The 12,066-nt window shown below is 34.0% G+C and overlaps 1 protein-coding gene and 1 pseudogene across 1 annotated transcript; both read right to left on the bottom strand.

Moving 5' to 3' along the window:
- Positions 1-851: 851 nt before the first annotated feature.
- LOC122027473 lies at positions 852-6,239 on the bottom strand (annotated as a pseudogene).
- Positions 6,240-8,089: 1,850 nt separating this feature from the next.
- On the bottom strand, positions 8,090-10,920 carry LOC122007708 (cadmium-induced protein AS8-like). The gene is made up of 3 exons (XM_042563300.1): positions 10,867-10,920; positions 9,075-9,321; positions 8,090-8,572 (listed from the first exon to the last, which is right to left on the bottom strand). Exons 1-3 carry the CDS (start codon positions 10,915-10,917, stop codon positions 8,295-8,297), a joined length of 576 nt encoding a protein of 191 aa, XP_042419234.1. The 5' UTR covers positions 10,918-10,920; the 3' UTR covers positions 8,090-8,294.
- Positions 10,921-12,066: the final 1,146 nt, after the last annotated feature.

The raw sequence follows: 12,066 nt of genomic DNA on the forward strand, positions 1-12,066 counted from the left end.
GTTCGAACCTCGTTGTTGGCACGATTTATATTGAGCGATGAAGAGATACAGTGCGAAAGGGGGTCTTTCAACAACCATCTGACCATCAGATGATCAAAGACATACGAGCTCAAATTTTTCAATTTTTTTTTTAACTTTTTAATGAAATTAGTTAAAATGATATTATCCGAGCTCAAATTTTCAGTTTTTTATTTACTTTTTAATGAAATTAGTTAAAATGATATTATCATATTTTATATACTTAAAAAATCTATATAAATAATGCCATAATGTATAGATAATTTTTTAATGTTGATCTTTAAAAAGTTTAAAAATAACTTTAAGTTTGTTGGATGTAAATTCCTTTTGTACCACAACTACACTTGGTGATGCCACATTCTTTGATCGCTTATGTTTCACTGATTGGTACTGCCAATTTGTAATGCAGTTTTTTATTTACTTTTTAATGAAATTAGTTAAAATGATATTATCATATTTTATATACTTAAAAAATCTATATAAATAATGCCATAATGTATAGATAATTTTTTAATGTTGATCTTTAAAAAGTTTAAAAATAACTTTAAGTTTGTTGGATGTAAATTCCTTTTGTACCACAACTACACTTGGTGATGCCACATTCTTTGATCGCTTATGTTTCACTGATTGGTACTGCCAATTTGTAATGCAGTGCAATTTGATAAAGAGGATCTCAGTCTGCACCATCAAAATCGTCTCCTCTTCGAAATACCAATTTTCTTTGGTTGGCTTTCACATCAGATAGGCAAGGACTCGAGTCATTGAGTTCCATTCTCAAGTTTTTACACTGATCATTCATTTATTCTTGTGCATATTTAAAGGATATTGTATTCTTTTTGCATGCAAATAAGTTGACTTTGTACTTACGATTGTACAGATTTATATCTTGTCCAAACGAAGAAAAAAAAGGGAAATGGCAAACAGTTCGTTTCACTATAGTTCAATGATAGATAGACTCTAATTCTACAATACATTCCTCGTCGTTGCCAATAGTAAAATAGAGTTACAAACATAAATTATCTAAATTAATAGATAAGCCAGGTTAGAAGCAATTTTTTATGATCAATTGTCGGTGGTCATTGTAATCTCCCTCCGTGACTTGCTGTTTCTAAGGAACTTTAGCCGATGATGCGGCAACAATGACGCTCACCCAGAGTGAGTTCAACCAGGCCTAGAAGCATTTTTTGTGAATGATTGTTGGTCCCGTCTCATCGTAATCTCCCCTGGTTACGTGCTGATTCTGTGGGAAAACAACTTTAACTAATATGGCACCGCCCATCCAAGCTGAGTTTTTTGATAAATTCTCTGGCATGTATTCTGGGGGCTGAAGGAACAAAGAAATGGTTAGTGGAGTGTCCAGATGATGGAATATCAAAATGGGAAGTGCAGATTGTCAACAGATACCTTTATGAGAGATGGGCGAATGGACGAGGAGCACAAATTTGCTTCTTTCTGAAACCGTTCTTCAAAACCTAGAAATGGCAAATCCGTGGCTAAGATCCTCACAGCAATATATCGATCATTGAGGCTTACATGAGGCCTTCAGGTACATAGCAAGAACAGTTATTCCATTCCCTATATGTTTGTGCGAGTTGATGAACCAAGTGTATAGGGTTTTTTTAAATGAACTGAGCGAACCAAAGAGACTAAATGGGCCAAACAAACAGAGTGAATTAAACGAGCCAAATAGACAATATGAACTGAAGGGTGAGAGGGGTAGCAAATCAAGTGAGCTGGATGGGCTTAACAGACCCAAGCAAACCAAGTGAGTTGGAGAGGCCATATGAATTGAGTAGCCTGGATGGGTCAAAGGACTAGGCATACCTAGTGTATCAGGCAAGTTGATTAGGCAAGCAGGGGGGAAGGATGAACGGGCTAACAAGCAAAACAGACTAAACAAATAAGGCAAGCTGGATGAGGGATCATATGACCCATGCAATGTTACTTATTGAATAGGTCAGATGAAGCAATATTTATTAACTAAAGTGATGTTTTATAAAAAAAAGGACAGACGGATGTACAAAGCTCCGACTAATGTGGGATCCCGGAGAAAGATTATTATATGCAGCCTTACCTGCATTGCAAGGGGTTGAGTGACTCGAAGGCGTAACCACTAGGTCACAAAGGTAACAACTTTACCATTACACTAAGACTCCTTTCATTGTGAAAATTTATTCTTGTCTTCATCTCCATTGAAACCAACACAAGAATGAAAATGATCATTCTATTTGATTTCATCAACTGAAATTAAACGGATATATATAAGTAGAAGACGACGCCAGAAAGGTCCATCAAAGTTGATCATGAGGCAAGCATGTCATTACAGAGGTCAGCAACATCCATTGTAGTTGATTGTGAGGCACGAAGGCCATGATGAGGAGTCTAGTAAGGACTAGACAAGCTTACCATGGTGGCAGTAACGGTGAAAGAGTGCAAAGCTTTGCGTAAAATTAGCAGATTTTGAGGTTGGCAATCAGAAAGGCTCAACTCCTACAAATCTGAAACATTTACCCAAATGGCAGTTTTGATAGCTGAAAGTGAGGAGAAATCACTAGTGCAATCAACTTCCTGCTTGGTAAATCTTGAAACTGGAATTTGATAGAAAATATGATGATGATTAATGAGGATTGAAAGCTCTGAAAGATGGAATCTGAAGGGAAAGGAAGATAGGGAAACAAGGAAGCCAAAAGAGAAGGTGAAAAGTTTTATTTGTGCCAAAGAAGAGAAAGGGAAAAGATGGAAATAAAATGAAATTACAAGATTACCCTCTTCATCAACCATGGGTCTCTTCATCACATAGTCAAGTAATCTCCCCCCATCTCTTATTCGGTTTTACCAAGTGATAGCTCTTAAATCCTGTTTATGTTCTGGCATTGTTGATTTTCTATCAAGGCTTTTTTTTGTTACCACCATCACTTCATTGTTATGATTCCAGGCTATTCGGAAACACCATTAAGGGAAATCGTATATTATAGCGATTTATTCAAAAGAATACTGGTGTTTTATTCATACACCAGAAATAAGTTAAATAACTAGTAAGAAGATTGTCATAGGAAATTGCTGAAAATTTAAAATTCAAAGGCAATTTGAATATGGAACCACAGTGAATATATTGAAAAACAAGATAGAAAATCCAAAATAAGAAATAAAGGACTAAAACATTAAGCAACATATTAATTTATCATCGATTCTTGCAGAGACTAGAATGAGCACCAACCTGGAGACAGCAATTGAACAGGTGAAACTACCAGAATTAAAAATCAACTTGATTTTGCAGAAATAAATGATTCTTGCAATAATGTGAGAATGGAGATGCGTTGGCTCATAAGGTACCATTCTACTTAAGGTTAAAAGTATTCTGGAATAATGAGAACAGAACATCCAAAGAGCAGGAATGCATACCAGTCATAGATGTTGTACCACCACAAAGCATTGTATTTTCAAGCAATTGACGAAGGTTCTCAGAAGAAACACTTGATATGTTGTGAACCAACTGCTCAACTATCCCATACTCTTCTATACCCAAGGTAGATGGTTCAAATAGAGCTTCTCCAACAATCTAGCCCTCTTGTCCAATAGTTATAGTCTATCATATGAAAGATGTTGAGAAACATAGTGTCTACAGAAGTGGTTAGGAAAGAGTGCAAAGGCGCTAAGAAATGGACATATCATCTCTATGACTGAAAATAACCTAGCAACAAACCTGTCCATCAGGTAGGGTGTGAGTCTCTGTTGGGCATTTGTTTTCTGTTTCTTCAAAGGAAGTTTGATCTTCTGCACAACAGGCATATTGCTCTTTCAGCTTCTCCACCTCAGAAATGTCAATCTTGACTAAGGGATTAGATTTCTTAAGTTTTTGTGCTAGTAAATTAGTCAAATCAATTCCACCAATCTGAAATCTTTTTGATGCTATGTGCTGGACAGCACCTTCGCAAACTGGTGCAATGTCTGTTGAGATTGAATGTTCATATTAACAACACAGTTGACAGATAGTTGAGAATCATAGAAACAAAGTGTAGATACCATTACAAACATTAAAAACAAAACAAAGAAATATTGAATTATCTCAGAATGAATTCAGATTGCTCCACAAGTCCATGGCAGGCACCTAAGAGGGTCTCACTTTCTCAATATGCATAATAACTAGTTCAGTTTGAGATTCAGAGGAATGATTTCAATCTTAAAATCTATTATATCATATTTAAATTCCTATATATATGTGTGTGTGTGTGTGTGTGTGTGTGTGTGAATTCAGACATGAATTTGCACTTTGCAGATGACTTAGGAGACTTTCAGAATGGTGAATTATGGAAATGTAACCAGAAATATGAGAGTACATTAGTAGAAACTAAGGATCTGAATTCTGAACCATTATGGAAATTGAAAAAAAAAACCCTTTACAATACTCAAGGAAAGGTTAGCCAATAAAATGTACGAACAGACAGCATAGACTCCTCAAAATTTATCAGCCAATATTTGGGAGACTAGACATGTCGTAATAGCTTCCTTGAATCAGAATAAATTCAAAAACAAGCTACAAAAAGATGAGAAAAAAGGTCAATTATCCCCATCTAACTGCCATTGTGGCAGCACCGATTTGTTGCATAGTTACATCACTTATAGTGGTAAATAGTTTAGGGTGAGCAAGGAAAACAAGCTTAAGTTGTCTTTTTGCATAAGAATGGACTTGTTGATAGCCAAAAATTTTCAAAAACTAATCTATAAACCAATGAAAATGTAGTCCTTGCAACAATGTATAACAATAATCAGGCACTAGCAACTAGTTCACACTAATTGAATACCTATTTTCCCATGGCCAATATCAACAGTGCATCCAGAGATGCGTCCAACAGCATAAAGTGATAATACCACTTGTTCAGAGGCATAAAAGCCTGAAACATTGAACGTTTCAAACATTAGTTGCACTAGTTGTTCTCTAATAGCCTACAAAAGCATGCCAATATGTACATGAGCAATAAATAAAATTAAATAAAAAACAGTTAGTTCATTATGTAAGTTCCAGGTGTGGCCAACTTGGATTCAAAACACTATACTAAAACTAGAGAATATTAGCTCATTTTCTCAATGGACGATATTAAACATACATAATATGTAAACAAACATGAAGAAATAAAGACAACATACCAGCATAAACATTTTCCCAATATATCAAGAAGGAAACTAATACAACAACAACAATAACAACCAAGTTTTATCCCACTAGGTGGAGTCACCTATGTAGATAATTTTACGCCATTGAACTCTATCTCCTATTATATCATTATCTATAATCAGACAAGTATGCACATATGATGGAGAGTATTAAGTTTTGTCAATATTGTATCAGTTTCCATTGCATAACACATAACCTTAACATTAGAAGCAGAAGTACATGCAAAAACATAAAAAAACACTATTATAAAGTTTCTGTGTAGAAAACGTCAAATTTCTAAATTGCATATAGCATGGTTCAAAGTCTCCATCTTGAACAGATACTGGTGTGAACTCAAAATGTACACTGAATACAATTCAATAAACTTGTGTACTGCTCCAATCTGTCAATTAATCAAGAATAGATGGTGAATAATCAGGAAACATACTTTCCTTGAAAACCGCACACAGTGGTTGCATTCACAAACCTTCGAGGTGAAGAGTGGCTCGGCGAACAGAATCTGCCCTTCATCTCCAACCTCCCAACCAAGGTCAATGTAAAGAACATGCCGAAGCAAGTCTTCCATGGCATCCCAGTCTCTGATAAACCCCCTCACCACAGGATCCACCGTCACCTCCTCAACCATCGATACATCGCCACCACCATCTCCATCCTCCAGCACGCGCTTCATCTTTGTCGGCATTATCTACATCATGCTCCAAAAGAAATCCAAGGATAAGGATATAGTAAACCAACAAACCCACCCGGATGAATACCACCAAAGTCAGCTAAAATTGAATCAAAGCGTTCATATGAAGAAGAAAACGGAAAAACAAATAGAATCGTCAAAATGCTAACCAAGGCGGGATCTTGATCGGGTGAAGCGAAGCCGATCTTGAGCAGCTTGGATCCAGCATCAACTACCACCGCCTCCATCGATTTGGAGCAAGAAATTTAAAGCCCAAAGCTTGCGATTCCACAACGATTCTTGGGGCAGTAAAACCCTAGTTCGAGATGCCCTCGCGTGTCACGCGTCGGCGTTGCTCGTTTACTCCCTCTCATTTCATCAGTTCACTTTTACAATTCTGCCCTCGCATCTTTTAATCGTGCTTGCCCTTCATCCGACGTTTCTGCAACTCTACCCTTGCATCCGCCGTTAGATTTCCATGTACGGAATTTTTCTTTCAACTGCGGGATGCTAGCTTCGAGATCACTCACCATTAGCATTTCTCGAATTTTCATACCACTAAATCGATCGTCCATATTTAATATTATTTGATTTAATATTTTTTAAATATGAATTTAGTTATCCTTAACGGTATACCACTAAATCGATCGTCCATATTTAATATTATTTGATTTAATATTTTTTAAATATGAATTTAGTTATCCTTAACGGTATATGCAACGGTTAATACTTAGACATCTCCGATCATTAAAATTTTGAATGAATTTTTTTTTTAATTTCAACATGCCACATCAACATTATAAAAATTTATTAAAATATTCTTAATCGTTAAAACTTTGAGTGAACTTTTTTTTTTATAATTCTCTCCACATGTAGTTGCATGACTCCATGCATATTACATCAATTTCAATATAAATCTACTATTCTCTTCACAATTAAAAAAAAACCTGCATACAATTTTTTCATTTAATATCTTTATATAATTTTCATTTGATATTTTAATTAATTATAATCTTTAATTTAATTTATTTATAATTAACAATTAATAAATTAATTAATTTTTAATTTAATATAGTTTATCATTTTCTTTAATATTTAATTATTTTATAAATTTAATTTAATTTAATTATAATCATTTTTATATTTTTTTTAACTTATCTCAAATATATTTATTTTTAAAAGAAAAAATATAATTTTAATTATTACTAATTATTTATAAATTGAAATATTATAATTAACTCATCAAATAATTTATTTTAAAATTATTTAAAAATAATCAATCATGTGCATTAATTATTGACTTCAACTTCAAAAAAAAAAAAATTTGAATTTATAATTATTGACTGCACCTTCAAAAAAGAAAACAGATTTGAAAATTCAAACCTATTCTTGAATTTAAAATCTCAATCTCACCTCTACAATTATAAAAAAAAAATTAATGAAATTTTTAAATTTTACAAACGACAAAATTTGGATGTCATGATTCGATGCTCGTTTAGAATATGTGCCGGTGCTGAATTTAATGAAAAAATTTAAGTTGCATGGTCGGAGGCCAAAGTACTCATAGATAGAAAAAGCCCGTGATTCAATGTCTTATAAGGATAACGATGAGGCAGAGTCCATTGTTAATAACTTATTATAGTATTTTTATGATCCACCTTGCAGATCAATGGAAAACTTATATAAGATGAGACTCATCGCCTTCTAGATAGAAGGTAAGAATGGACACCTGCATTATTAAAAAACAAAAATTAATATTGATCTAAATTACATATTCTTTAAATTAATTAATTAACTATTTACTTCAAAATTTTATTTTTTAAAAAAATAAATCTATTAAAAATATATATATATTTATATATTAGTTAAATTCTGCACTCACTGTTTAGTGTAATCTTTAAATCCGTAAACTAATTTTTATGATAATTTTTAACAATCAAGAGTTGAATCCAGGAGACCAGAAATGAACATATAAAACATAGAAGAAGAATAAAAAGCATTAACTAATCTAATAAAAGTTAATTTAATTAATTTGAATAATCATTAGAGGAAAAAGATTAAAAAAAAACTATACAATCTATATGTACATGCCAATTTCAAGTGCACAAAAAAATTCATACTAAAACTTAATTTTAAGAAAATTGTTTAATAGAATTAAAAAAAAACTTGAAATAGGAAACAATGAACATGCTTAAAAAACAGCTGAATTGCATCAATCTAAACTAAAAAAAACTAATAGATGTTTCTGTGCTTAATTTATTAAAGACTTCAGAATTTTGTAGGTCTAAATATCTGCAAATTAAAAAGGGAAATTGATGGAACATGTAGCTCCATCTTGAATTTTGCTGCCTCTACACTTAAAAATTTTCATACAAATTAGCCTTGTATACCAAAGATGAAGCACACACATCCAAAGATTGAACACTTGCAATCTGCTTATCGATCCTTTGGAGGCTGCCAGACATTCTGTTTGAAGGCTTCTAAACACTCTAAAGTAGACTGAATCTTCTTTGATACTACAGTGTTAAGTCTGTTTAACTCAGTTCCCTGTACATGAATATTTGACTTGAGCTTCGAGAGCCTCCAGCTAGTTTCTTTCCTCAAAAAAGATATATGAGGTGCAACAAAGTTCAAACTATCCTCTGCGACGCCCTTCATGACAATAAATGTGGAAGACTTTGCCATGTCGAAAGGAGCAGCCTTTGTTGTAGTAGCTGAAAACATTCCTCATCATACATTTCTAGTCCATGTCAAGTATCCATTCTTATCTTTCGTAACTTATGCCATGAATTAAACAAGTTCCAATTGGATAGAAGATTACTGCAGCAGTTATAAAACATAATGTGGAATCGACATCTCAGATATTGTTCCTGTTCTACACTGATTGTTAAGTTACTAGGGAGGCCTTGAGAACAAATTGCTATTCTATGTTTGGTTACTGTATCGATTCCAAGATCATTTACTAGTAGAGAAAATATTGTTACCAAAGGCTACCATGACCTATCGACTATTACCATTCTTACATATCCAAAGTGATAGATTACAACATTGAACATACTAGCATAAAAAAGATGCACAAAATGGGTATAGGTTAGTTCTGTGGTGGGGGTTATTCGCTTCCTAACCAAAAGATTGATGGATGTTTAGTACTGTAAAGATATAAAATGATAAGGGGGTAGTCACACTTAGGAAAACAAGACAAGGATAGAGACATACCATTGTATAGGATTTGAAAAAGGTCATTGCGGGGAAGGCCAACACCGATACCAGCCAGAGTAATGCCCACGCTGAATCCTACACCACAGCCTGCCCCGACATATCCAATGACCTCAGGACCAAAACCAGGACCCCATCCCACGCCACATCCAACACCTATGCCCATTCCCCAAAATGTGCCAATAGTGGGGTGTACAGGATTCCATCTCTCATACCTCCTGAAGAGCCCTTTAATTATCATAAGAAGCTGCAGGAAGAGTCAATTATTTGATGTTCGTCTTTCAAATAAAGAACCATAAAGGTGAGACATGATATTAATGCTTTAGTTAGGAGGAATCAAGTATACATGATAAGTCACTGACATGATCTATCTGAGAAGAATTAGTTATATATAATAACTGACATGGTCCGACTAAAGGTTCGATGTATGGATATGGAATTAGTTTGCAGCAATCAGAACTAATTAAGTTCCACCAAATTTATACTCATGATCAACAAATTTAACCAATATTGAGGCTAAGCTTGATTGACTTAAATGTATTACTCTTTCCTTCCCAGTTTAGGCCCTTTTATGCCTCTTTTTTATTTATTTGGTGATGATTTTGTTTGAATAAGAAGGATACAAAGATTAACTAACTCATACCATGGCTTAAGTATATGCCATTTTATTAGGGGTGCAGATAATTCATATGGATGTTTTTACACCTGTGTAAACACAAATTAATCCAAACACACAACCATGAGCTCCAGAGACATCATCTTTGGCACATTGCTTCAACTCAGATTGTGCAAGGACAACTAGAAACCTAAGTATAGAATCCATAAAAAAAGCCTTTGCAGACAATCTGTACAGGCTACCAATCGAAGGCACTGATTGACATCCAAAATGAAAACCACATAACAGTGATGTTCATCAGGGATCATAGAGCAAGAAGAAAACCATGTTTCATATGGTAAAATTTCTCCCATATTATAAGATTAAAGGGGAAGCTTCATCATCACTCTCTCCGTCATAAAACATATCATTAGAAACTGGGGAAATACAAAAAATTTCCCACTCTAAGCAATTAGCTACAGTTACCCTTCTTCAAAATATATAAGATTCCAATGTGTACACAAACGACAAACAAATTCCACCAGTATATCAGAAAAGTCTTCTGGAGAAGTAATCTATCTTAATATACCACTTCGTAAATGATCAAAAACTACAGTCTTACAGAGCAAGAACATTTTTTTTTTCAAAAAGAATTTGCAATTTCGGCAAAGTACTTGTAACATTAGAAAGCTGGTAATCTGGTATCAATCTTACCACCGGCACAAACTGATACATATGAGATGATTCCCAAACCTGAACTCAATGACATAAGGTTATAAATATGACATAACAATATAAATAATAGGGATAATTTACTTAAAAATAACAATTATAAACAGAATAATCAATGTTAAGACAGAACAAGACAAATCTGTGTTAAGAAGAAAACACAAACTCGATGAGAAGGTTGTTAAAGGATAGGACATTATTCATTCCCCGTTGACCTCAAAGAATTAGGAATCGTGATATAACTATCATCTATACATTCCCCATTTGTATTATTAGTATCCTTCATCTGTAATAGTAATGGTTCTAGCAAAGGGAACAGGTAAAAATGTATTATCACAGGCTAAAAAAGTAACCTTGGAACAATTGAGATAAAACACGGATGCGGTTCACCTCAATAGCAAGGGAAAAATCAATAAGGAAAGAACAAATCAGAGTGAAGAAGAGAAGCAAGAGGGATCTACTGCTCACCAGACTTAGATCGACATGGAGACCTCTATCCTTGGATCGTACCTGGGTCATGCGAGAGAGTACGCGTATCCAAAGGGAGGGATTGACAGAGGATCCCTTGCCGCCATTCTTATCCGGGGACACTGGTTGCCCTGGGGAGTTCCAGCTTCTTCCCTTGTTTTTCTTGTTCGGTAAAACAACCCTCGATCATCCTGTATTTTCTAAATTGCCCTCCACCTCGATTATATTATTTTTAGTAGTTTAAAAAAAATAAAAAATGTCAGTTTAAATATTAAGAATTTTTTTTCTATATTTTAGATGTTTTCTATAATTTTATTTTTTTAGTTATTTTATAAATACTTAAATTCAAATTATTGTAATTCAATATTTTGCCTTTATGCAATTTACCTCAAATTTTATAGAGCACATTTTACCCGTGATTCTTTCATTTTATTAAAAAGATGGTGATTTATTTGGTGTATAATTATTAATAAATGCACGTAATTTATTTTGATTAATTAGCTTGGTCCTTAATCTTGCATTTTAAGTTCTTTGAACTAAAATATTTTATTTATCCGCATGTCAATGTCCTCGTTGTCTAGTTTAGATCCTCTGTCCATATTTTTCTCTGTTCCCATATTTCACTGTCGATTGGACGAACCAGATTACATCTCAATACATCATGACATCTTTAAGATGTATGCAGTATCCTCGTGATGTGTAAGTTATCCTTGAGATGTAATCTGGCCCGTCCGATCGACAGTGAGACATGGGGATAGAAAAAAATGGGGACAGAGGATCCGAACTACTCATTGCCTTGCCAAGACGAATAAACAAACATTTGAGCTAAATATTATATAATTCATAGATCATAATTATTAAATAATACAAAAATTTCAATTATAACTTAAATATAACCATTGCCCTACTTTGTTAAACGCGTCGTATGCTTCAACTTAGGCAACTCATAGGCACATAACGCACCAAGCTCTAGGAAGTTGCTCTGTACCAATCGAATAACGTGTTTATGTCATTGAGTTCTTCACACAGTGTTCCCTAGTCTAGAGTCCTTCAAAACTCCACAAGAACTTCATGCCCTCGAGTCTACTAATAATGGCAACTCATAGGCACCTTTTTATTAAAAATCATTTCCTATAGTCTAAAGGATTCGATTTCCGTTCACGACTCCCGTCCGTAACTCTCATAAACATTCGGACACTT

This window comes from Zingiber officinale, chromosome 1A (assembly GCF_018446385.1).
Source record: "Zingiber officinale cultivar Zhangliang chromosome 1A, Zo_v1.1, whole genome shotgun sequence".
Lineage (NCBI taxonomy): Eukaryota > Viridiplantae > Streptophyta > Magnoliopsida > Zingiberales > Zingiberaceae > Zingiber > Zingiber officinale.

Bases quoted from the DNA above. Each gene is read 5' to 3' on its own strand.
- LOC122007708 (XM_042563300.1), bottom strand. From the start codon at position 10,917: ATGACCCAGGTACGATCCAAGGATAGAGGTCTCCATGTCGATCTAAGT. The intron at 9,322-10,866 runs GTGAGCAGTAGA...CTCTTCCTGCAG, and splicing joins TCCATGTCGATCTAAGTCTG to CTTCTTATGATAATTAAAGG. The intron at 8,573-9,074 runs GTATGTCTCTAT...GAATGTTTTCAG, and splicing joins TTTTCAAATCCTATACAATG to CTACTACAACAAAGGCTGCT.